Genomic DNA, 25,392 nt, shown 5'->3' on the forward strand with positions numbered 1-25,392 from the left:
TATCTCCACAAGATCTCAGCCTAAAGCAGAATCTAGTTGAGCAATTGGATGTGAGAAGACCTTTAACGGTCTGCAGGAGAGATGGGAGAGAGATCCTCCAGCTAGTCAAGACCTTTAATTTTTTGGATGTCATGAAAGTCAAATATGCACCAGCTCTTGATTTTTGCACAATGAACCTGTGCTTGAGCAGAAACTATGTTGTAGCATTTGATGCGGACAGAGCCTCAAACCACCACACAAGGATGAAGTTGGAGAAGCCCTAGTGTTGCAGCCAAACCTTCTTAAAGTGAAAGACCTTAGGAGATCTTCAGGACACGGCAATGTAAGGAAGATTTGCACATGGTCAAAGATTAAGCAAGCCGGGGCCTCACAATAGGAATTGGGGAAGAGAGGTCCCAAGCCTTAGAAATCAAAGCTTTGTCAAGCTTGAAAAGAGTGGCTATTGATTGGTGGTTGTGTCGGGTGAAGTTTTCCCTTTCAAGGGGCAATCGGTGAGGTCATTAGCCTAAATGAAGTCTGTAAAGGAGGCAAGGTCGGTCACATTGGCCAAGCTGCTGGAATGTTCCTAGAGGAACCTAATAGCATTGAAGTTCCCAGAAATGCAATAGTTGTTGTCAAAGGATGAAATAGAATAGGATAGCTCTAACCAATAAGACTACTTTTTGGTTAGAGGCCATGGGCCATAAACATTGATTAAGAAAAGGGAACTGCCAATGGTGCAATTCTAGAGAGGTAGACAGAGAGGAGATGCCAGATATCTCATGTCAGATTTAGAGGAGTTTCAGCCCATGATGATCCCACTCGATGCATCAATGGCATTGATCTAGGCCCAAGAGTTGATAGAAGGGCCCTAATAGTCTTTAGGCTGGGATTAAGATGACATCAGATCCACTAGAAGTAACTGGCTCACACACATGCCTATGCTTAACAGAAGAGCCAAGGCGCCTTACATTTTAAAATGCAATTTTCATTAAAAAACCCCAAAAAATTGAACCCAAAACAGGAAAGTTTAATCCTTCAACTTTCCTTTCTCCTTGCATAGACGAAGAAGGTTGGCCACTTTAGCTGGATCTTCAAGCTGGATGGAGATACCAACTATTTGGGCTATGCGCAACTTTTCTAGTTTTTACTAGCGATCAGAACAAATATAAAATAATAGTCTTGGCATGTGAAATTGTAAACTCAGAAGAGTATATCTTTTATGTCTACTCTTTAGTTGGTCATCTTGTACATGTTCCTTGAAAGTTGTAGTGAATTTTGGGTCAAATTAGTGAAAGAAAATTTTTATCCAGTTTGTTCTTTCCATCCCCAACATCCTAGATCCACAATAGCATTCATTGGATGCCCCTTTTACCTAAAATTTGAAAAAAAAAAATTCTCTAAATTTAGGGTGAAATTGTAGGATCGAATTACTCCTATTTTTATATCAATTTGGAAAAGTTTCTAAAGAAAATGCGTCCCAGTGCATGAGGTAGAATTGATTTATAGTTTTGGGTAATTAGGACAGATTGAATCTTTGTGATGAGTAGCTTGTAGGCAGAAGACAGTCTTAATGAATGGAATAGCACGCAATAATATAGATTTTTCTTTTTTTTTCTTTTTTGTAAAACCATCTACTCAATTTATTTTCATGAATCTACATAGAAAGGATATCAAAAGTTCCATAGAGACGCCAGTTTAGCTTCAGAATGCTATCCGTTGGCATGACAAATGCCCCAGCCATAGCATCAAAGCGGTACAATCCTGTGATGGTAATGTTGCTGGTATGTAAGGCTATCCTATAGCTAGCTATGTATAAATTCTTGCAGAACACATGCATTATGAAAAGTAACACTATTATGTCCATTGGAGCTATCCTCCAAAGCTCACCTGAATTACATTAGATGGAGTAATAATTCTTAATACATGACTGACGTACTAGTGACAACCTTGGTGGGCTGAAGGACGTCACAGTTCCACTACTAACACTATAGTAAATGGAGTATCAGCAGTAAGGGGTGTGTGACAAAGGACAATAGCTGAAATCCTTATAGAAACTAAGCATGGTAGCAATACTAATTGTTAAGAATGTGATGGCTAACCTCCAAATCTATGTATTTCCGGTACAAGACAATTAATCTGTGACAACACCATAGCTGTAGTCAACTATTTGGTGTTACTTGTATGGATCCTTTTCCTCCATTGATCTCTATCTAGTGTAAAGTTGTGTTAAAGCAATTACTATCCCTGTCTTATCTGAGTACTTTCTAACATAGATATTAGTGAGTATTTGCATGCTGCAATCTCCCTGATGATGTGCATCTTCATATGCAGGTGTGGACAACTGGAACAATGGGTGAGCTTACACCAGTGAGTCCTCTACAAATTGTAGTGCCGTAAAATCAATTTTCAATATTAACTGTTTATACAGATTTTATTCCTGCATACATAGATAAACGTGGTATTAGTTAACTCCCTAGCATATTAAAAATAGAAAAGGAATTAACTTGAAAGGTACAAAATAGATCTATTCATTTCTGATCTCACTCTTGTCTTTGTACTTTTTAATTATGTTGAATGCACATGGTTGTTCATACATCATTTTCTTTTGTCCAAACCAAGCATGATAAGAGAATGAAAAGGCAAAAAAGATAACCTATCAACAGTGGAAAGGAGTCAAACATATCCCGATCCCCATGGTTGGAAACTGACAATTGACAAATATCTGATCTGATATAGATTCGGATGAATTTTTTTTAACTATATCATTATCCAAATAATACTAGCTGGATAAAAATACGAATCAGAACTTTGATGGACCAGTAAAATGTCCATATCTAGTAAAATTTATATATTGAAGCCAGGTGAGGAATAATTTCCCATCAATATTCACCCCTACTAAAACATAGTTATCCTGCTTTGCGTTGTACAGGTTGTAATGATTGATGGACGCCTGATCGGCAATGGAGAAGTTGGTCCCGTGACTAGAAGAATCCAAAATGCCTACAAAGTTCTGACTGCAGAATCAGGGGTGCCAATACCCATGAATGGAGAGTCTTACTACACTTCTTCAACTGGTGCTAAAAATAACTAATAACATGATCGGTGGTGCTCTTGCAGATTACAGAAGTAATCTATGTAGGCTACTGTAAACATAACAGTTTTATAAAGAATAAATACTACATTGTTGTTCATACTTAGTACCTGGACTCTTGTGGGCATGGCATGGTAATGTAATCACCAAATAGAGATGGCTCCTGTTTGTGATAAACCAATATCATTATGTTAGTCTTCACTGGAGGTAGAATTTATTGGGAACAATTTAGGTTAACTTGTCTGTAGAGTGCTAACTGGCAAATTTTTAGATTGATGAACTGAACTGAAGCAAAAGAACAATTAAATTGAGCCGCAGCTGGATGAGTTTTGTTCAGATTGATGAACCAGATTCTGCTAAACTGCTTTCCGGATCAGCATCTTTCACTAAATTGTTTACCAGTTCAGCAATTTACTCAGTATAAGAGTGGGGCCATTTAGTCATTTTTGCTTCATTCTCTTGTTGTTTATATTCCTGGTACTTCTTCATACTCCTACTTCGATCTAGTGGAAAATCCTCCTCTACTCCCTAATCTTTTTGATTATGCTCTCGTCCTCTATCTCCACTCTAGGGTTGCTTGTGCTTTTGTGGTCTCACCTAGTAGGGTTGGGTCCACACTAGTTGCCTTTGCCGGTTGCTCCTCGGTCTTCTGCTCCTCGCTTAGGTTTTATTTTTATTTTTTTCTGAAATGTTGAATCATGTTTACATTATAGTGTAATTTAGATTTTAATTTTGGACTGGCTTTGTCTGTAAACTCTTGTTGTGGTGTGTAGGGGTAATTTTTTTGGTGGTTCTGGCCATTTTTGTTGGTTTTGTCAAAGATGATCACAATTAAGCTTCCTCAATTTGTTTGCCATAAGCATGCTTGTAAGTTTCTGTTTCGGCTGTCCAGAATTGTAGAGAAGCAGAACAACACATGCATTGGATGAGTTCGTCTTTATTAAAAAAAATGTTTGTCCTTATTAATAATTCTTGTGCAAATAAAATGTAATTATTGGTTCAACTTCTTCACAAATTTTGCTTTTCTTGGGGTTGGGTGTTATATCTTTTAATATTCTAACTTTGCATGAGTTTTTGACCAAAATACTGTTGCAGGAAATGTTATTTCCCAAATTAGATTATTGTTCAAATTATTTTCTAAACTAGTACTATAGGAAAGTTGTTTTCTCATACAGCGACTATTATTCTTCTAATCATCTAAGTTCCATCTTTAACTAATTGGTGAAAGTGATTAACAAATCGTTGTATGGGAAAGCGATTAGTTAACTAAATCCCACAGCCTTGTTTTGCAACTAAATAAATCAATTTTGAAAAATGCGACTTAACAATCGCAATCCCAGAGAGTGATTTAACTTATACAAAAACCAACCCACAACACTTGGTATTCTATTTCTTCCTCTCACACCCAAGCGAGCGAAGCGACTCTCTTCCTCATAGTCCCCATGGGTTGTCGGTCGGTTGTCGACGAGAAGTACGTCATTTCCTTCCCTCTCTCACTGTAAGCTCTCTCTCTCTCTCTCTCTCTCTCTCTCTCTCTCTTAGTGTTGACCTCACTCTCTCTCTTGCTGCCATCTCCTTCTATCTCACAATCCTCATGGGTTGCCAGTCGGTTGTTGACTAGCAGTGCAGCATTTCCTTCCCCGTCTCTCATAGCATTTCCTTCCCTTTTTCTCAATGTAAAGCTCTCTCTCTCTCTCTTGCGATTTTTGATTTAGGTGCATAGTAAAATCGCTTCAATTTGTATTAGTTTCTATTTATGTTTTAGGAAAATAAAATAGTTTCTAGCAGGTGCGTTCTAATGCAAATGGATGGCGTTCGAACGCGATCATTTGAACGCCGGATCTCGCATTCACACATACAGATTACAAGTTTTGGTCGTTTTAATGCGATCGGGGTGCGTTCGAACGCACGATGAGTAAGTTGGGTTGTAATAGGATTTGTTTAGGATTTTTGGATGTTTGGATTGATTATTGAATATTGGAATTTGTTTTCATCTAGGCTTAGTCATCTTATCCCTCATCTTTTCTCACTTTTGGTATCCAACCCAAGTTCTCGTCTACGCCGAGGTTAATCTTCCGTCACTTCTCCCTCCTCCCTCTAGTGACCAGCTATACCTGGAAGCTCCCTTCTCCCCCCTCATCTAGTTCTAAGCGCTAATCCATTAACCATACCATAATGATCTTTCATAACCCTAACCATGTATTCCACGTCCATCCGCTATCTCCTAACATTTGGTCATTATTTCATACGTAACTTTCGATCTATTCATCCGATGGTCGTGATTCTAGTTGTGTTGGATTGCTAACTCATAGAGGAACAACATATCCAAATCTTAGATCAATCCAACGGTTAGATCGATCCCAGTTACCTTCGCAATTTTCATGCTGATTTCTGTCCAAATTATCAATTCGGATAGAATCCGATCTTCACCAAAAGCGACCGTAACACTCTCAATGTAATATGGTTAAATGTTAACCTAAGAAAGGGATTCTTCAATTGCTAAATGAGCAAGAGAATGCAATTTAGATACAAATAAGTCTCTTTCAATTGATGTATCTATAAGATGGAATTCTACCTATTTGATGCTTAAAGATGCTATATATTATAACAATGCATTTAAGAGACTTAATTATACTGATCCAATTAAATTTGTTGCTTGTCCAACTAATGAGCAATAGGAAAAAGTTACAATGTTGTGCAAATGTTTAAAAACCTTCCATAGGATAACTGAATTGCTTTTAGGAACCTCATATCCAACAGTTAACTTATTTTTCAAAGAATTATGTGCTATTCAGTTGCAAATTAAATAATGGTGCAAAAGTTTTATGAACTTGTTCTTTCTATGGCAACATCAATACAAGAAAATTTTGATAAATACTGGAAGCAATGCAATCTTATACTAGTTGTGGCTTCAATTCTGGATCCTTGGTGCAAGATGAAACTTATGGTGTATTACTTTCCTAAAATTTATCCTCTTGTGGTGTTAAGGAACTTAGAGAAAGTTCGTGAAGTCTTAAGGAATTTGTATAATGAATATGCATCCAAATTTTCTTCTCCGGCTGATCCGAATGTGAATATAAATAATAGCTAAGCTTTGTAGAGTGGTAGGGTTGATATTGATGTTGATGAAAATTTGGAGCAATTTTTAAGTGAAGAATGTCAACAACAATCTATTAAGGTAGATTTGGATCAATATATTAAGGATGCCTCACTTCTATGGCAACGTAATGATTTATTATCTTGGTAGAAGACGGAAGGAAGTGGAAAGTATCATATACTATCACGAGTTGCCCGTGATGTATTGGCAATTCCAGTCGCCATAGTTACATCTGAATCTGCATTTAGTACAGGTGGCCAAGTAGTTGATGCTTATCGTAGCAAATTGGATCCCGAATCGGTGGAAGTTTTAATAGGCACTCAAGATTAGATAAGATCTACAAGAAAAAGTAATGATTATAATATTTGATAGCATTTTATAAATTAGTATTGTTTACTAATTTTAATATTTTTTTCTTATTTTGACAAGTAGCATCAATTATTCAGGATGTTGAACAATTTGAAGTTGTTGATTTACAATCATTAGTTCCATCAATAAGTTCATTAGATTAAAGAGGGAGTAATCACATTGTAAGTTTGTTCACTTTATATTTTAAGTTGATTAATCTAGTTTCTTTACATTAATTTTAAGTTGGTTAATCTAGTTTCATTTATTTTGCAGATGCACTTGAACGAGGAGGATTGTTTAGACAGTTGGATGGTTTTATTCCTCTCTAACTTTGAGATGTTGATACCTTTTAAACTTGTGTTAATTTTATTTGTTGAAGTTCATGTGAACTTGTGTCTAGACTTTATATGTTGAAGGATATTTTATTTGCTTTTATGGTTGACAATGTGAACTTGTGCAAGGACATTTTATTTGATTTTATGATTCATAATGTGAACTTATGCAAAGATATTATATTTGCTTTTATGGTTGACAATGTGAACTTGTGCAAAGATATATATTTGCTTTATGATTGACAATGTGACCTTGTGCAAAGATATATATTTGCTTTATGATTGACAATGTGACCTTGTGCAAGAATATTTTATTTATTTTTATGGTTGACAATGTGAACTTGTGCAAATATATTTTATTTGCTTTTATGGTTGACAAAGTTAGAGAATCTCACGATTGTTGTTGTTGTAATTCTTGGGTCAAGGTTTTTGCTAAGTCTATAATTTGATATCACAATGAAGTATTGCTATGTCTATTACATATTGTTATTCTATTGAGAGGTTTTTTTTCTTAGTAGTTGTCTTTTTCAAAGATAGTTCCAATCATCAGTAAGATTCTTTCTTAGTAGTTGTCTTTCAACATACATGAGATATGTCTAAGTTGGAAGGCCATAATCTGTTTAAAATCCAATAAGTATCCGTTTAGGATCCAATCTATATCCGAAGACTATTTGATTCGTATCTAAAAACTATCCTGAAAAAAACTAAAACTTACGTGAATATTTAGATATACTATGATACCTATTGAAAAACATAAGAAACGCCCTAGGAGATAGAATCAATAACATGCTATCAATAATAATATGTGAAAACTAAAGTGTGAAAAAGACGATCGCAAACACAAAAAAATTTTATGTGAAAAAACCCAAAACTGGGTAAAAAAACTACGAAATCAAACTCGGATCAAAACCAATCACTAAAACCTGTACTAGTTAACAGAAAACTTACAAATCACCCGTCAAACCCCACGACTCAATCTGTATCAATCTTGTTCGCTAAACCCCACGACACACTGCTTCCCGTGATAGGTTTTCAAACCTTAGTGACCCTCGAGGTTGATCCTTCTGTCTTAGTGACCCTCGAGACGTAGTTCTTCCAGATCTGATACAGATGCATAAAGTTGAGAACGATTTAGCACTTTATCTAAAGTTGAGAATTGATCTGCAATGGCCTCCAAAAGGTAATCTCAATATCATGAACGACAGGTTTCTCTAAAAAATGATCTCTAATTTAATACTTAGCGGTCCTCATTTCTAGGGTTAGATTAAACATTTTTATATTCTTACAGATAAAATATATATCTCTTAGAGATAAGATAAGTATCTCTTAGAGATAAGATAAATATCTCTTCAAAGATTCTTCATAGATTCTCTTAGAGATAAGATAAATAGAGATAGACTCAAATCTAAGTCAAATCAGCCAAGGTCGTTCGAACGCCCACAAGGCCCATTTGAACGGGCTTGAATGCCTATTATTTTCTTCTTTCTTGGGAAAATGCGTTCGAATACCCAATAGTCCGTTCAAACGTCTGAGTAGACTATTGAATGCAGAGTTATTGTTCCTGTGCCCTTGGATAATTTTTTATACTACTTTGACCATCATGACATCGTTTAAGCATTTTAATGACGATTCCAAAACCATTTCGAATACTTTGACTTTAAATTCAATCTTTCATTTCAAACATCTCATAAATTGTCATAACTTGTGCATATGCTCATATAAATAAAAATTATATTTTGAAACACAATTTGCCAATTACATTAGTACAAATAAAACCTAACATATCCGATCCATATCCATTTTTTTCGAATATGATTTTAATTTTTGCTATCCATCAAGTATCTGTATCCAGATAAAAAAATATGGATCCGAATGTGGATTGAGCACTATATGATTCGTATCTGATCCGTTTTCACCTCTAGTGGTGACCACGTGTTAGTCTATTATTTAAAAGTAAAGACAAGTTGTAGATGTATTTAAAAAAGTATACAATTACCTCACACCACTCGTACAAGGTTAAATATTCTAATCCTACCAGTTTATATGTGAAGTGTCAACAGATGATATTTGCTAATGGAGAGTACGAGCATATATTCGTAATAGCCATGGGATGTGGGAAATAACAAAATACATTGGTCATCATAGTTGTCTCAACCCTTCACTAAATGAGGATCATCATCAATTAGATATCAAATTTGTGGCTCACAAACTTATAGATTCTGTGAGAAAGAATATAAGTATAAAAATAATTAGTCTCCAACAAGAAATTATCCATACTTATTATTATCGGATTTCATACTGAAAGGCATGGAGAGCAAAACAAAAGGTCATGGCAAATCTATTTAGTTGTTAGGCAGAATCATGTAAGCTATTTCCTTCATATATGATAGAAGTGAAACGCAAAAATCCTAATACAATGGTCCAGTGGGATAAATTCAAATTGGATGACCCAAATACGGAGATGTTTAGGCATGTTTTTTGGTCCTTTGGAGCTTCAATTCATATATTCAAACATTATAAGCCTGTAATAAGTATTGATACCACATATTTATATGGTAAATATAAAGATGTCGTAATTATTGCTACAAGCACTAATCGAAATGATTAGATATTTCCTCTTCTATTTACTATTGTAGAGAGCCACAATGCATTGAGTAGGGGTTGATTTCTTGCATGTTTGCATCATCTTGTTGTGCATCAAAGACAAGAAATTTGTTTGATTTCAGATCGGCATGCTGAGATATTAGCAGTTGTGAATGACTCTTAACAATGGTTGAAAGGAGCTAATGGCTTGTCACAGCATTTGTTGCAATATATAGTTAGCAATTTTAATAAATATTTCCACAATACTACTTTAAAGAATTTTGTTTGTCAAATTGCTATAGAAAATCAAGTCCAAAAGTTTGACTTTCGGATGTCACGAATTGAACAGTTACATCTAGATGCAAAGAAATGGCTTGATGAGATCCCAATTGAAAAGTAGGCTCTAGCTCACGATGGTGGACATCGTTACGAACTCATGACTACTAATTTGTCCGAAATGGTTAATAATGTAATGCTTAATGCTCGATTCTTGCCAATAACAGATTTGGTGCAAGTAACATTTTATCACTCAGTCTACTACTTCTATAAAAGGCACAAATAAGGAGATGATTAATTAAGACCCAACCAATGGTTCATGCCTAACATCACTACTACTATTTGTGTAGATCTTGAGATAGCAAACTTACACATTGTGCGTGGGTTTCATCACCGTCGAGGTATTTTTGGCATTACCACTGCATGTTCTTTACGAAGTACAGAAAGAGATGAAATTGAAGCATATATGAACACATGGGGACCTGAGCTTACGCCGTTAACGATCAAGGTTATTGGCCCAAGTACGTGGTCCAACCTTATTACCTGATCCATTAGTGAGATGGATTAGTAAAGGGTGGCCAAAATCAACAAGGATTCAGAATAAGATGGATGAAAGGGAAGGGCATCAAGCAATCACATGTGGGCGTTGCAAATAGCAAGGCCATAATTGGCCAACTTGTCATGTTACAAATGAAGAGTTAAACATAGACATTGCTTTAAATATAATAATTTTACACTTTTGTAAATATTTAGCATGTTTACTATTTTATGTGTCATGTTACTTTTTTTATATCATGATCTTTGATGTGATTCGGATCACACTAAGTCATCATGTGCATAGATACAACCTATGGACCCTATTTCTTGTTTTGGTTTAGTTGTTTTCTTCAGAAAATAAGAACTGGAAATCGCGTTCGAACGCGGGGACATCGCATTCGAACGCGAGGAGATCGCGTTCGAACGCACTCGTTCAAACGCCTGCATACGTTCGCACATACAAAAGACGTGAATTGTGCGTTCGAACGCACTCGTTTGAACGCCTGTATACGTTCGCACATACAGAGGACGCGAATTGTGCATTTAAACGCACTCGACCCACGTTCAAACACACTCAGTGAAAATACATTATTTCCAGGTTTATTAATTGTTAGTTTGGCTTGTTAGGTTAGCCTCTTAATATGTGGATGGCAACCTAATTGGGGAATGAATGAATATTGAGTTTTCCTTCCTTCTCCCTCTACCCTAGCTCTTTTCCCTCCTTGCTCAAGCCCTAGCCATGTATCATCTCGATGCCGGTTACTCCTAATCCTCTTCGACTGTCGGGTCCTCCCCCTTCCTTGGGATCTCGACCAACTTCTCTCCCCTCATCTTTATCCCTTCATCACTTTGTGACACTAAATCCATCACCATTACCACCACCTTTATCATCATCATCACCATCACCCACCATCTCCACCTCCACCGCAACATTGTTATTTTCGTCCTAGGTGCAATCAGAATCTGCCAAGAGTGTGAATATCAAAAGCATAGATAATTAGATACGAAACGATCTCATATAGTTTCATAATTTTCTGACTATGAGAGAATAATTTAAGAATATTCTTCTCTGACTGCACGGACTGCTTCCCTGCATCCGAGCTTTATTGGAAACGGACGCACGATTCATAACAATCTTTAGCATACTTATGAATGTAATTTTGTGCAATTGTGAGCACATGACTGCACATTAGAATCCAAGCCCTATAGATGGATCTATTTTGAGGTTGCAAAAACAACATAAATTTGAGGCTATTTGGAGAGGCGAGGTAAGAGCTATCTTTACTTACCATTTTCTTGTTCTCTTAAAACTTAATGAAGGTGGAATAAAAAAAGTTTACTATTAGTTATAGAATTTTTTATTGTTAAAAGCCTTGTTATAGATGGTTCATATGACATGCTCTAAGTGGTTCATATGACTTACTTATTTTTATTTTTGCAAATTACAGGATCTAGATAGCCTCACTTGTCGACATCGTTTTACACAAACTTTGAGATAGTGGGTGCCACATTCACAAGTTCTTCATCTTCTTGTTCAAAGCATATTCTACTTTGTCTATAGAGTAGTAGAGATTACTATTGACTGAGCACTTATTACAACTCTAGTTGAGTGTTGGCAGCGAGAGACACACATTTTATCTTGTAGTTAGGGAGGCCACCGTGACTGCAAGATATGGTGATACTTATGGGTTTGCGTGTCCATGGTCCAGTTGTCACTAGTAGCACAGATTACAAATGGCCGGAGTTGTTCTAGAGCTTTTAGGAGTTACGCCACCTCAGACTGCTATGCGAGGTCATCAATCCGGATGCAGTTGCGTGACACATTTGCGACACTACCCACAGATGCTAATAATCAAACTATACAGAGATATGCTCAGGCCTATATTTTCTCACTTTTGGGTGGCTGCATTTTAGTTGACAAGTCAGGAGCTGCGGTTCAGTTGATTTATTTACCTCTACTATAGTACTTGCAGTACACTAGCACCATTAGCTGGGGCAGTGCAGCACCAGCAGTACTTTACCGAGAGTTATATCAAGCTTCTCGCCTCGGTGCATTAGAGATAGCTGGGCCCATTGTCTTGTTGTAGGTATAATCTACTTCTATTTATTTTGTCTGTTCTATTTATATTTATAAGATGATATATTTTGGTAAATTAGGTTTGGGCATGGGAACACCTATAGGTTGGACGATCAGATAGGCTCCCACCTCCTATCAAAGTAGTTGGTGATCATATTGAGTAGCATGACCAACCTGTAGTACCAACCCCACCTGCAGATCCACTTGGTGAAAAATGGCGGTGCCACGTGACTTTTGAGCATAATTCGGCGCCACATGTATTGCGATATTCAATTAGATCAACAAAGTGATGATTAGGTAGTTGATAATTAATAATAGAAAGTAAACATCTTTTATTTTTCCCTAATTACTTTATTGTAATGTAGATGATATGGGAGCCATATACTGAGGATGTCATGGCTACTTTACCTGCCATTTGTAAATTAGATAGTCATGTATGGAGGACTAGAGCTCCCCTCTATGCTTTGTGTTACGATCTCCCCTCAGAAGGTTTGATCGTCTCGCAATCGGTTTTGGACAGAATTTGCATGGAAATTTTGAGAGATATTGCAGAGGATCTAGTCGTTAAATCAACGAGAAATTTTGATACAAGGTAGCCCTGTGAAAGAACTTTCCAACGAATCTAGTTGCACATAAATCAGATGTGTTGATCGGATATATCTTCAAAAAAGGTAGACAAAGGTCGAAGGGTCAGACCTACGAGATCAGGTCTGCACGGTATTTGGGATCCGTGGGTGGAGGCATGGACTCCAAGGTGAGGTATGGTAGTGGTAGGCCAGCAGTGATGGGGTGGCACCAGTAGGGATACTGGTGGTGGAATGTTAGGGATGGTGTAGATGGTAGGGCGACGGTAGAGAGATTAGAAAGAGTAAAAGAGAAGAGGGGGACTAGAAGCTAGGAGAGACCGAACCAATGGAGTGATGGCACGGTGGGCAAGGAGGGAGGAGGAAGGAGAGCCGACGGCTAGAGAGAGAGAGATAGGGGCAATAATGCTCCAATAATTAGATCATAATCAAATTATGATTTCCTCCACATATTTATAAAGGCTAACCCTATGCCAACCTAGATAAGGACTCGATCAACCAATACCACTCGACTAACTCGAGTTGAACTCGAGTTCACAATACATCTCATGGCTCGACTAAAATAATTAATCGACTTGACTAGACTCAATTAACCAATTAACAGACTCAATTAACCAATTAACAAGTTGAATCCATATTTAGCATATACTTGAGTTCATGGCTCAACTAACAAGGCAACTGCCCAAAAGGACGCAAATAGATAACTAGATAAATAAGCTCAACCCTATGAGCCCAATATGCCGCGAATGGATTCAATCCGATCGAGTCGTATCATTTTGATGTGGTGGAGTGGTATTTTTCTAATCGTGTTATGCGACAGTTTGGTCGCATATAGCAGATTCCAATAGCATGGAATATAGAGGATGCACTTCATGAGGTCAATAAGCGTGAAAAAAGCAGTTATCATTGGCAGGCGCAACATGTAGCATGCATTCATATGTGGGAGCAGTGGATAGATACAGTAGTGAATGAGGCCCCACATATTGGACTGATGGGATTTGTTGACCCCTATATGGAGTGGTATGGAACGATCACTCAGCAACTTATTTCTCCTTTATGGTATGTATAGTTTTTTACAACTAAATTTATTATTCATAGTATTATGTATATTTGACTTGCGGTTTACTCGTAGGTTCATATTTTGACCGATATTCATAGTAGAGGTATGAATGCAGTACAGATGTGGAGCAATGATAGGGGGCATCTTACGATGACAGAGATGTGAGAGATATGTGTGACAGCATTAAATAAGATTGATGAGTCACGTCGTCTTGCACATCTAGCTCACGAGGACGCTGCAGCTTTAGCTCATGAGGACTTTGTAGCTCCAGCTCATGAGGATTCTACAACTCTAGCTCATGAGGATGCTGCACCTCTTGAGATTGAGGTCCCCACATTCTAGTTGACGCAAGAGCCATTTGCACGAGGGATAGAACGTGGCAGACGAGGGTGGGGTCAAGGATGTAGAGGAAGAGGACGAGGGGAGTCTTATAGACCTATACACGAGGGATTGGAGGTCTTTTTCGAGATTGAGGTACCCCGAGAGATAGAGGTCCCCACATCCCAGCTTACACAAGAGCCATCTACACGAGGAGTTATTATTTATAGGAAAAAGAAATCATCACACCTTCATTTTTATTTACTAGGAGGATAGTTGATGATACTTTTTTTTTCATTTTTAATTTTACTCTATTATTGTAAATATCTAGGGAGTTATGATGCATTCTGATTTTGTTAAACTTTTTTGCTAAATATTATTTTGGTTTTATAGCAAGTTTTATATATTGTTAAGTTCCTAATTTTTATTGGTAGGTGTGTAATTAGTTGACTCAGATTGTCAAGTTGTTAATATAACTCATTTTCTTTGAATCTAGATTTTATTTTGTAAGTATCAATTTTTTGTGTGACTCAATTTTTGGTACACATTTTATTTCAAGTTAAAGTTTCAAATTTTGTTGTAGGTTTTGGCACACGTGTATCAGAAATGCTTTCTGGAAAAGCGATTATTAAGTCACATTTAAAGAAAGCGATTAATAAGTCGCCTTCAGAGAAAGTGATTATTAAGCTGCATTCCACAAAAGTGATTTATGAACCACAGTGTGGCTGCATAATAAGTTGATGGATCGTTTAAGTCTCCCCCAAGAATCGCTTTCTCATAGAGCAATTTGTGAATCACTTTCCCATAGAGCGATTCATTAATTGCTTTCGCCAATTACTTAGAGATGGGACCTAGATGATTAGAGAAATAATAGTTGCTATCTGAGAAAGCGATTTCCCTGTAGTACTAGTTTGGAAAATAGTTTAAACAGTGATCTAGTTTGGGAAAAATATTTATTGTAGCAGTATTTTGGTCAAAAACTCAACTTTGCATAACATTAATGCAGTGTCATGCTTGCTTGCAAATTGAATCATGTAACTATTATTGCAACTTTTCCTTTAATGTAGAATTAGTACTATTTTTTATGGGAACTTATTTTTCATGTCCTAACTTTTCATGATGCTATGTTTTGGTCAAGGTTGGTTAAGTTAGTAGATGGATGGTAATGATGACAATGGACACGGGTGGAGGGATGGTGGTGGTGAGGATGATAATGGCAGATTAGAGAAATGGGGAGGGCAAAGGAGAGAGGAGAGGCCGATCCTACGGGTCTAGAGAGGTACAATAGATGAGGAGGGAGGGATGACGACCTTGGAGATCACGGCAGCTTAGATCAAGAGAACAAGAGAGAGAGAGAGAGAGAGAGAGAGAGAGTAGAGAAGAAGGCTAGAAGAGGGAGAAGGTAGGAAAATGGTAATAATTTTCAATAATCCCAAAGTGATTGCTCTCCACAATTTTAAAGACTAACTAGAACCCTCAATCCCCTTGACTACAGCTCCAACCAACATTTTGTCTCATTCTTCCACCAGTCCCTCCTTCAGTAGTGTGCAACTCCATCGAATTCAGTAGCTTATTTACAGAGCTCTCAATTTCACTGGTGCCTATACTTTTGCCTCTATTGTCTCTAGTATAATTAAGCTTTTTTTTTTATTTTAGCATCTCAGATCATACGATTGGTAACTCTATCATTTTCACTAGCCTTACCCCTACAATCTCGCCCTTCCTCATATTCACATTATTGATAGGACCCATCTCCCACATTGATTATATTACCTCTATCATGGATCCCACCAGTCGTCTTATCTTTTGATGTCTAGCTTGTTCTCAGTCTTACTGTGAGTCTTATTATTGTTTCTTAGCTTTCTAACTTTGGCTATAATATCTCATTCTCTTATGCTTCTTATGTTGTGTAGGACCCCGTCTATAGGCAAAAGGATTGGGACTAGTAGTTGAATTCACAAGCTTTACTACCTGGACTAGCTTCGCCTTCCACCATCTAGGCCTAGTGCTTGTCCCACCGCTCCTCTCTCTCCTTCGAATCTAAGGCACCAATGTCTAGGTCATGTACCGAGTCGGGATTTAAACCCTTGTCTAGGTCTAAGTCCTTAAGCACTAGTCATTTCTCATTATTGACTTATTGTATTGGCTTATAGGTTGGCAAAATGTCAAGCCATTATTTTCCCTCCTATTGAGAGTATCTCTTATTCTCTTTTTTTTCATTTTGTGCACTCTGAATTTGGGGCCTCGCCCCTCTCTTCAAATTTTGGTTTTCTTTACTATATGTGTTTTAATGATGATTTATCTTGCTTCACCTCGATTTATCTTTTGCATTAACGTTCTAAGGTGTGTAAGATCTATTGTAATTTCTCTTCTATGGTTCATACTAAATTTAGTCAATCTATTAAGATTTTTTTATTTGATAGTGCTCGCGATTATCTTTCGATCGAGTTTCATTCAATTCATGCAAACTCTACCTCACAAATCGTGTCCCTTGTGCCCTTTCTTAGAATGGTGTTGCCAAACAAAAGCATCATCCTCATCTTCTTGTGATCACTTGTGCTCTTCTCTTTGAGGCTTATATTTCTCACTCTTATTAGGTTAAGGCATTTCTTAATGTTCTCTATCTCATCAATCAAACTCCTTCACCTATCCGCACTGGTGTCACCTCTTACAAGTGTCTCTTTGGTACTTCACCATCTTATGGGCATCGTCATGTCTTTGGATGCATTTGTTTAGTTTTTCTTCCCTAGGTGAACGCAATAAGTTGTCTTCTCAAGCAGCTAAGTCATTTATCTAAGATATAATCCTGAGTATAAAGGCTGTCGTTATTATACCACATCCATTCATCGTCCTAAGATATCTCACCATGTCACTTTTCTACTAGAGATACATTTCTTTATCTCTGATGTCTTGGCTCCTTTAGACTTATTCTTTATAGATCTCCCTAACTTTTTTCCTTTTCTCATCTCCTCAAATGTCCTTGGCCCAACCTCACTATTTGCCTCCCACATGCCCGATACTCCACTATCCATGGACACTTCATTACTTCTAATTCTCTTATCCACAAGCCCGCCCCTCTCATTGTCTCTCCAGCCCTTTAAAGGAATATCCCCTTCCATGACAACCTTATCATATTTCTACACTCGTAAGCTACCTCCTCCTACAGCTGAACCTTCTTGAACCTTCTTCCTTCAGTAGTCCCCGTCTTTCTTCACGGTGAATAGATGGAAAACTTATCACAAATGTTTGCTCTCTGGATGTGCATTCAGCAGATGAATTTGAATTCATCTAAGAGAACAACAGTGACAGTAAGTGATGTATATATCTTCTTATGGATTTGTAATTTAACTTTGTTTCCATAATCATAGGAGATGCACCGAAGGAGTAATGTATAATGTGATTTGACATCAGATACACATTAAGTACACATTAAATTTTTGTTATAATATTTTGCTAACTTTTGACAAGCTATCATAGTATTGGATTCTTATTAGATATACCCAACCTTACTCATATGCATGTACGTAGAAAATAGTTCTAGTGGAGGCCATGAGGCTCCTCATCATGGTGATACCTGTAAGGCTCAAAATATGGCTTGTGGGCAACTGCCAAAGATTTTAAAAAAAAAAGTTTGGTATTCAAGATGAGCATCTGCAAACATAATCAAAAGCAGCTATTTATACACACGATTGAGCCAATATATGAAATGGAGTATTTTGGGCCACGACTGTTCCAACATAAGATGACTGCAAATACTCTTCCTATAGAAAATTAAAGAGAGAATAATAGAAGAAGAGTAACGGTGGAAATTATTTCATTGTGTTTAGATGTACAAAGTAGTAGCTTATTTTTAGTTGAATGAGAGCATTATAATGATGGAAACATACGACAAGAACCAATCCTAATTGGTACCGACAAAACTGATTTACACCAAATATGAGTAGGTAAGTATGAAATTGATACAACTAGAGCTGGATCAAGTTGTATCAAAAGGAATAAATTTGCTTGAGAAATAAAGCTTTTTGTCAGGGTGCATTCAAACGCCAGGAACTCGCATCTGAACGCAACATTAGAACGCCTGCACATGTTCGTAAAGACAAAGAATGGGATTTGCGCGTATGAATGGCCTCGGGCCCGTTCGAACGCGCCATTTTGAATGCCTACGCACGTTTGCAAAGACAGAGAATGGGTTTTGCACATTCGAATGGCCTCGAGCGCGTTCAAACGTGCTGTGATGAGAATGCTTGGTTTTTAGGAATTTATTTTAGTTGTTTGAGTCAAAATGGGTAGCCTCTAAGTACTGTGGAGTGCACCTTAGCTGGATTAGTTTTGGAACGAATATTCTTTCTCCTTACCTCTCGTTATCTCTCTTCCTCCTCGTGCCCTAACCTTCTCGTCGACCCCTCGACCCCTAGCCGATCTCGATTAGATCCTCCCCACCCCCACCCCCCCACCCCCCCCACCATCTGTCCCTGCTCTACTTCTTCTAGAAGCAACCCCTTCTCCTTCTTCGTTTTACCTCTCCCCTATCCGCTCGCATCCCCATCTCTACATTCATCCCACCTTCATCTCCTTCCACCATCATGAAAGAGCTACCTTTAATCCAAATACCCAACCTAATATCCTCATTAATTCGGTTTGCAACAATGGTATTAGAGCCATCGATTCTCGGACCATGACTAACACAAGGTCGATGGCGAGGCGCGAGATGACGGATGTCAACTCGGACCTAGACCTGAGCGCACCAGTGACCGCGGGTGGCACCAGCGACACTAGCACTAGCACCACGCCGAGTGCGCCTCTTTCCACGCCGCTGGATCCTAATATTGCAACGATTATCTAGCAAATGATGGATCAACAACAAAGGATGATGGACTAGCAGCAGCGAATGCAGGACGCCTTTGTGCAGTCCCTACGTGAGGAGATCCGAATGATATTGCGCAGAGGACTAACGCCAAAGGAACCCACCGCAATTACACTGACGACGAGAGCTTTCCTCGGGCAGATGGTCGCGTTGCTGCCCAACCCTCCTAGGCCAAGGATGCCATACTAGGCTCCACTGAGGGTGAACCATGGCACAGATGGAGGAAGAACCAAGCACCATCAAGGCAGGGGCGAACCGAAAGCAGCGTGGCCATATGATGATAAACATGAAGCTGCTCGTGAGGAAGAAGATAGGAGGCATCATGGTTCCGGAGATTCACATCCTTCATCCGCTAGCAGTGAGGATGGATGCCCTAATATACAATGGACGCGATTATGGCATCCGCAGACGACCCGCTCAGTTGGAATTTCCAAAGTTTAACAAACGTAATCTTATTAATTGGATTTTTCGTGCTGAATAGTAATTTTCATGTCATGGCACGCCGAAAGAAGATAAGGTACCTATTGCGAGCTTTTATTTGGAAGATGCGGCTTTACATTGGTACCAATCGGTACATGCCCACCAACCGTTCGACATTTGGATGACATTCACTTTTGCATTAGCTCGACGGTTTGGACCTGCTGGATACGAAGATTATGGGGCTACACTCTTCAAATTGACACAAAAGACTACTATGGCAGTATATCAAGAAGATTTTGAGCACCTTAATAGTCGTTGCTTTTCCAAGATGGTCGCAAGAAGCATTGAAGAGCACATTTTTGGCAGGGCTGCGCAAGGAGATAAAAGCTGATGTCTATGCCATACAACCATTGATATTGATGGAAGCCTTCGAAATTGCAACAATGATGGAATAGAAGTATACTACTTTGAAAGGAGCTATGAGGATGAGTTGGACGTCGAAAGATAGCCGATATATGCCACGGATGGCGCCCATAACCGGTGGCTCCAGTTCCATAGCGAGACCACCGGCGCCCACCTTGGGACAGCGGGGTACCCCGAGACCGACAACTAGGTTCAGAGGATGAGGCACGCAACCCAAAGGTTGATCCTTATCACAAGCGTAGGTGGATGAAAAATGAGCCAAGGGCTTGTGTTTTTGGTGCGACGAGCGCTACACTCTGGGGCATCGATGCGCCAAGGCTAGGGGCAATGTCATGTTGATTGATAGCTATGACGACGAGGCTAAGGGGGATGCCATAGAGGAGGTAGTCGGAGAGGAGCTTGAGGAGATAGTGGATGAGGATGTGCAGGTCGACATCTCGATGCATGCATACTCCGGTATTAGCGCCCCAAAGACCATATGGGTAGATGGGCTCGTCCAAAAGCAGTGTGTGCACATCCTCATTGACACGGGGAGCACGCATAACTTTTTGTTTTTGGATGAGAGATTGGTATGAAGTATAGGGCTCGAGGCATAGCCCATTATCAGATTTGATGTGACCATCGGCAATGGCACCCGCCTTAAAGCCGACAGTGTCTATCGAGGAGTGGTGGTATGGGCATAGGGATATAGTTTCACCTTGGACTTGTATCCGCTAGCACTTTGAGGAGCAGACATTGTGCTAGGCACCTAGTGGCTGTAAAGTCTTGGTCCTATCACATTTAATTTTTCACAGATGAGACTCACATTTTGGAGGGATGAATGTGTGTTACAACTAGAGGTATTTCGCACGCAGTCAAGCCCTTCATTACGATCGTTGGTAGGAGTTCCACAGATAGGTGAGGTTGCCTACTTCTATCAACTAGTGCCAATGGAGCCTAAGATCGTCTCTGACTTAGGTACTCGTCCCATTTTGGATTGCTTATTAGCTGACTTTTCTAGACTTTTTCAGGCCCCACAAGGGCTACCACCTACTAGGCATGCCGATCATAGGATCGAGATTGTACCGGGGGCCGAACCGATAAATTTACAGTCCTACTGATATCCACATGTCCAAAAGGAGGAGATTTTGAGGCTGATTGTGGAGATGTTGGAGCAGGGCATTATCTAGCCGAGTCGGAGTTCTTATTCCTCACCGGTTCTGTTAGTGAGGAAGAAGGACGAAAGTTGGCATTTCTGCGTAGATTACTGCACACTGAACGCCATAATCATGAAGGATAAATATCTGATACCCGTTATAGAAGAGCTATTGGATGAGCTGACAGGAGCTTCATACTTTAGCAAACTCGACCTTCGTGCAAGGTATCACTAAATCTGAGTGCGTGCGGAGGACGTCCACAAAACGGCATTCCGAACTCATAATGGGCACTATGAGTTTTGGGTAATGCTGTTTGGGTTGACCAACGCACCGGCAATCTTCCAAGGGCTAATGAATGACATATTTCATCCACTCCTACGATGGTATGTGTTAGTATTCTTTAATGACATTTTAGTGTACAGCAAGACTTGAGAAGAACACTTGGTTCACCTACGGTCACGTGTTAGCGCTCTTGATGGACCACTCTCTCAAGGTAAAGCGAGTAAATGCCCTGTGGGGCGAGCAACAAGTGGAGTACTTAGGACACATCATTTCGGCGGAAGGAGTCGCGGTCGACCCCAGCAAGGTGGCATGCATGCTCAGCTAGACGAAACTGAAGATAATACAAGAGTTGCGCAGTTTCCTTGGCTTGATAGGTTATTATCTCAAATTTATGGCCAATTATGGGAAAATCGTAGCACCACTAACAGCCTTATTGAAGAAGGATGCCTTTGAATGGACTAATGCAACGACAAAGCCATTTGAGGAGCTGAAGGTGGCAATGGCAACCGCATCGGTGTTGGCACTACCCGACTTCACCAAGCAGTTCGTGATCGAGTGTGACGCATCGGGCACAGGCATAGGGGCTGTATTGATGCAGTCCGAGAGGCCTATTGCTTATCTTAGCAAAGCCTTGACAGGGAGATCACAGTAGCTATCCACCTACAAGCGGGAGATGCTCACTATTTTGCATAGAGTGACGAGGTGGAGACCATATTTGATTAGAAGGCAAATTGTGATAGAACAGATTAGCGGAGCTTACCTTATTTTATGGGGCAGCGGACTCACACGCCCGCACAGTAGAGGTGGGTCACCAAGCTATTGGGATATGACTACGAGCTGTAGTACAAGAAAGGAGCGAAGAATAAGGCAGCAGATGCACTATCCCGATAGCCAGCCAAACTGACGGCTCTGGTCGTACTTATCTTTCCCTTCTTAGACGACATACGAGCAGCAGGTGCTACTGACCCAAATATCTTGAGGATCTTGCAGTAGATAGAGGACGACCCTATGGGTCATCCTGGACTCATAAGCAAAGGCGGATTGCTATTGGATCGTGGGCGCATCGAGATACCAACGGACGTGGGCTGCAGCAAAAGAGTAATGGAGCATTTTCATTCCACCCCTGAGGCAGGACACAAGGGACTCCTACGGACTCACAGGAGGCTACTTCAAAGTTGTACATGGCCTAGGGACTCCCTGAGGCTAGTAAGATTACACCAATCTTTGCCCGTGCCAGAGAGGATTTGGGAGAACATCTCCATAGATTTCATTTAAGGCTTACCTTCTGTGAGGGGTGCTCAGTCATATTTGTCGTGGTAGACAAGCTGAGTAAGTATGCTCACTTCTCAACCCTGGCGTACCCATATTCAGTGAGGATGGTGGCAGAGGTGTTCGTACGTGGCACTGCTAAACTTCACGGCATGCCACGTTCGATAGTATCCAACCAAGGCCGAGTCTTCATCAGTGGTTTTTGGACGGAGTACTTTGCACTCCAAGGTAGTCGGTTAGACCTCAGTTCATCCTATCATCCACAAATAGATGGTCAAATTGAGGTGATGAACCAAGGCATAGAGTAGTACATATGGTGCTTTGTGGGCGAGAGACCGAGGAGATGGCTCGACTACTTACCGTGGGCGGAGTGGTCCTACAACACTGCATTTCAAAGCACTATCGAGATGACACCATTCGAGGCAGTGTATGGAAGACCACCACCTACACTAAAGACATACGACCCTAAGGCAACATCAGTGAGGACAGAGACAGAGCTAGAGCTGTCAGATCGGGATGCAGTACTATGGAGACTACGGGAGCACAAGACAATGGCCTAGAACCGCATGAAACAAGTATACGACCGCCGACATCAGGAGTTAGAGTTCAAGGTCAGGGATCTTGTTTTCATGCTAGTTCAGCCATATCGACAAATTACTCTACGTCCGGTACGCAACTCCAAGTTAGCGCATCAATATTTTGGGTTGTTCTGTGTATTGGAATGAGTGGAACCGGTGGCGTACAGATTGGAGTTGCCGAAGGGATCTCAGGTTCATCCCATGTTTCATGTATCGCTACTACGGGTGAGAGCAGGGGTGGATCAAGCGGTGGGTACACATATACCCGATCCAATTGAGGAGATACAAGTATTCGAGCTAGTATGCATGTTGGCGAGATGGAGGCGACGCCGAGAGGGGCAACTAGAGACATATTAGTGGAGTGCCTCGAACGACATTTTGATGAGGCGACGTGGGAGTCTGAGGATGACATTGTGGAACACTTTCCAGACTTCTCACCTTAAAGTCAAGGTGACGAAAGCGTGGTGGATTAATACAACTAGAGCTTGATCAAGTTGTGGAATGCCGGGCACTCGTGTTTGAAAGCATCGTTCGAATGCTTGCACGCGTTCACGAAGACAAGGAATGGGTTTTGAACGTTTGAACAGCCTAGAGCACATTCAAACGCGTTGCAGCAAGAATGCTTGGCTTTTAGGGATTTATTTTAGTTGTTTGGGTTAAAAGGGGTAGTCTCTAAGTACTGTAGAGTGCACCCTAGTTGGATTAGTTTTGGAATGAATCTTCTTTCTCCTTACCTCTCTTTATCTCTCTTCCTCCTCGTGCCCTAACCTTCCCATCAACCCATAGCCGACCTTGGTTAGATCCTTCCCCGTCGTCTGTCGCTGCCCTACTTCTTCTACAAGCGACCCCTTCTCCCTTGCCCTATCTCTACCCTATCCGCTCACATCCCTATCTCCACATTCATCCCACCTTCATCTCCTTCCACCATCATTAAAGAGCTACCTTAAATCCAAATACCCAACCTAATACCCTCATTAGTCCAGTTCATAATAGATATGAAATAAAAGATATTACTAAAATGTGAGAACTGAAAAATATTCTCAAAATAATATCTTTGACAATATTTTGAGACTATTCTCGTATAAGTATGATAATATTTACCATCATCTAAATGATTATGGTAGATTTTACTATATAATTCTAACATCTCCCTCAAACTCAAGATAGCAATGAAGTTGTCGTATTGAGTTTGGAAACGAGATTAGGAAGCTAGTCAGAAGGATGTGACTTTGTGAAAACATCGACAAGGTGATCTCTTATTTAATGGGTTGTAGGTGTAAAGTGCCCTTCTTTAGATAATGCCTAGCAAAGTGATAGTTATCAAACTAAGAACCCTAATTGTAAGCTCATTTTCACACTTATCACCACATTCTCTGCAGGAAGCATGAGCCCTTGGCTTGAAAAAATATTATAATCCTACGTCATCAGATACTGCTAGAGCTAACACCCTACCTCACAATTATCCATTTTAGGATCATCAAGTGTCTAACCTCTATACTCGATAAACAGTTTACCTAATTATCCTCCCATGAGTAACAATCTCAGACATAAATCAACATATATATATAAGTATTATATATATTTTTCCCTTAATCTTGGTTGAGTGAGTAAAAGGATAAATAACTACTTGATATTACGTGCACGTGGTATAATGTCTAATATCATATATGGAATGACCAGCATACTTTAAGTGTATATTACATATAAAGTATGCATTCAATCATCATGAAGTGAAAACACCTAGATGCTAATAATAAAAGCATTAATATAAATATCATAATATTACTACAATGTCAGAATGCTAGTATCATCACAATATGTCTATACTATACTTAGATTATAAAGGAATCACTTGCCTGAAGTGTATTTGACTGCTAAAATTACACTTTAGTTACTTGGTTCCTCCTACATCTCATAATGTTACTCATATAGTAAGAGATTTACTAATAAGGTAAAGGTAATTGAACTATAAGTTAAAGAAGAAATCTAATCTATAATTACATATTAAATATATCATGAAAATGTCGCTATGTTTTTGGATAGGTTCAATTTATTTGTCTATGAAAATAATTTTTAAGAATACCGACATAAAAATTGTTAATTAATTTGAATATAATAATATTCATAATTTCATA

General features: G+C 39.3%; 1 protein-coding gene across 1 annotated transcript in view; it reads left to right on the plus strand.

Annotated features, from left to right (window-relative positions):
• Window positions 1-3,310, plus strand: part of LOC140791211 (branched-chain-amino-acid aminotransferase-like protein 2) — a 51,339-nt gene extending 48,029 nt beyond the window's left edge. The window contains exons 18-19 of the mRNA XM_073141632.1: window positions 2,314-2,349; window positions 2,912-3,310. Coding sequence (XP_072997733.1) covers window positions 2,314-2,349; window positions 2,912-3,073 — 198 coding nt within the window. The 3' untranslated portion in view covers window positions 3,074-3,310. The remainder of the gene's footprint in view (window positions 1-2,313; window positions 2,350-2,911) is intronic.
• Window positions 3,311-25,392: the final 22,082 nt, after the last annotated feature.

The sequence above is a fragment of the Typha latifolia genome, chromosome 6, assembly GCF_019914945.1.
Source record: "Typha latifolia isolate L0001 chromosome 6, TyphaL0001v2, whole genome shotgun sequence".
Lineage (NCBI taxonomy): Eukaryota > Viridiplantae > Streptophyta > Magnoliopsida > Poales > Typhaceae > Typha > Typha latifolia.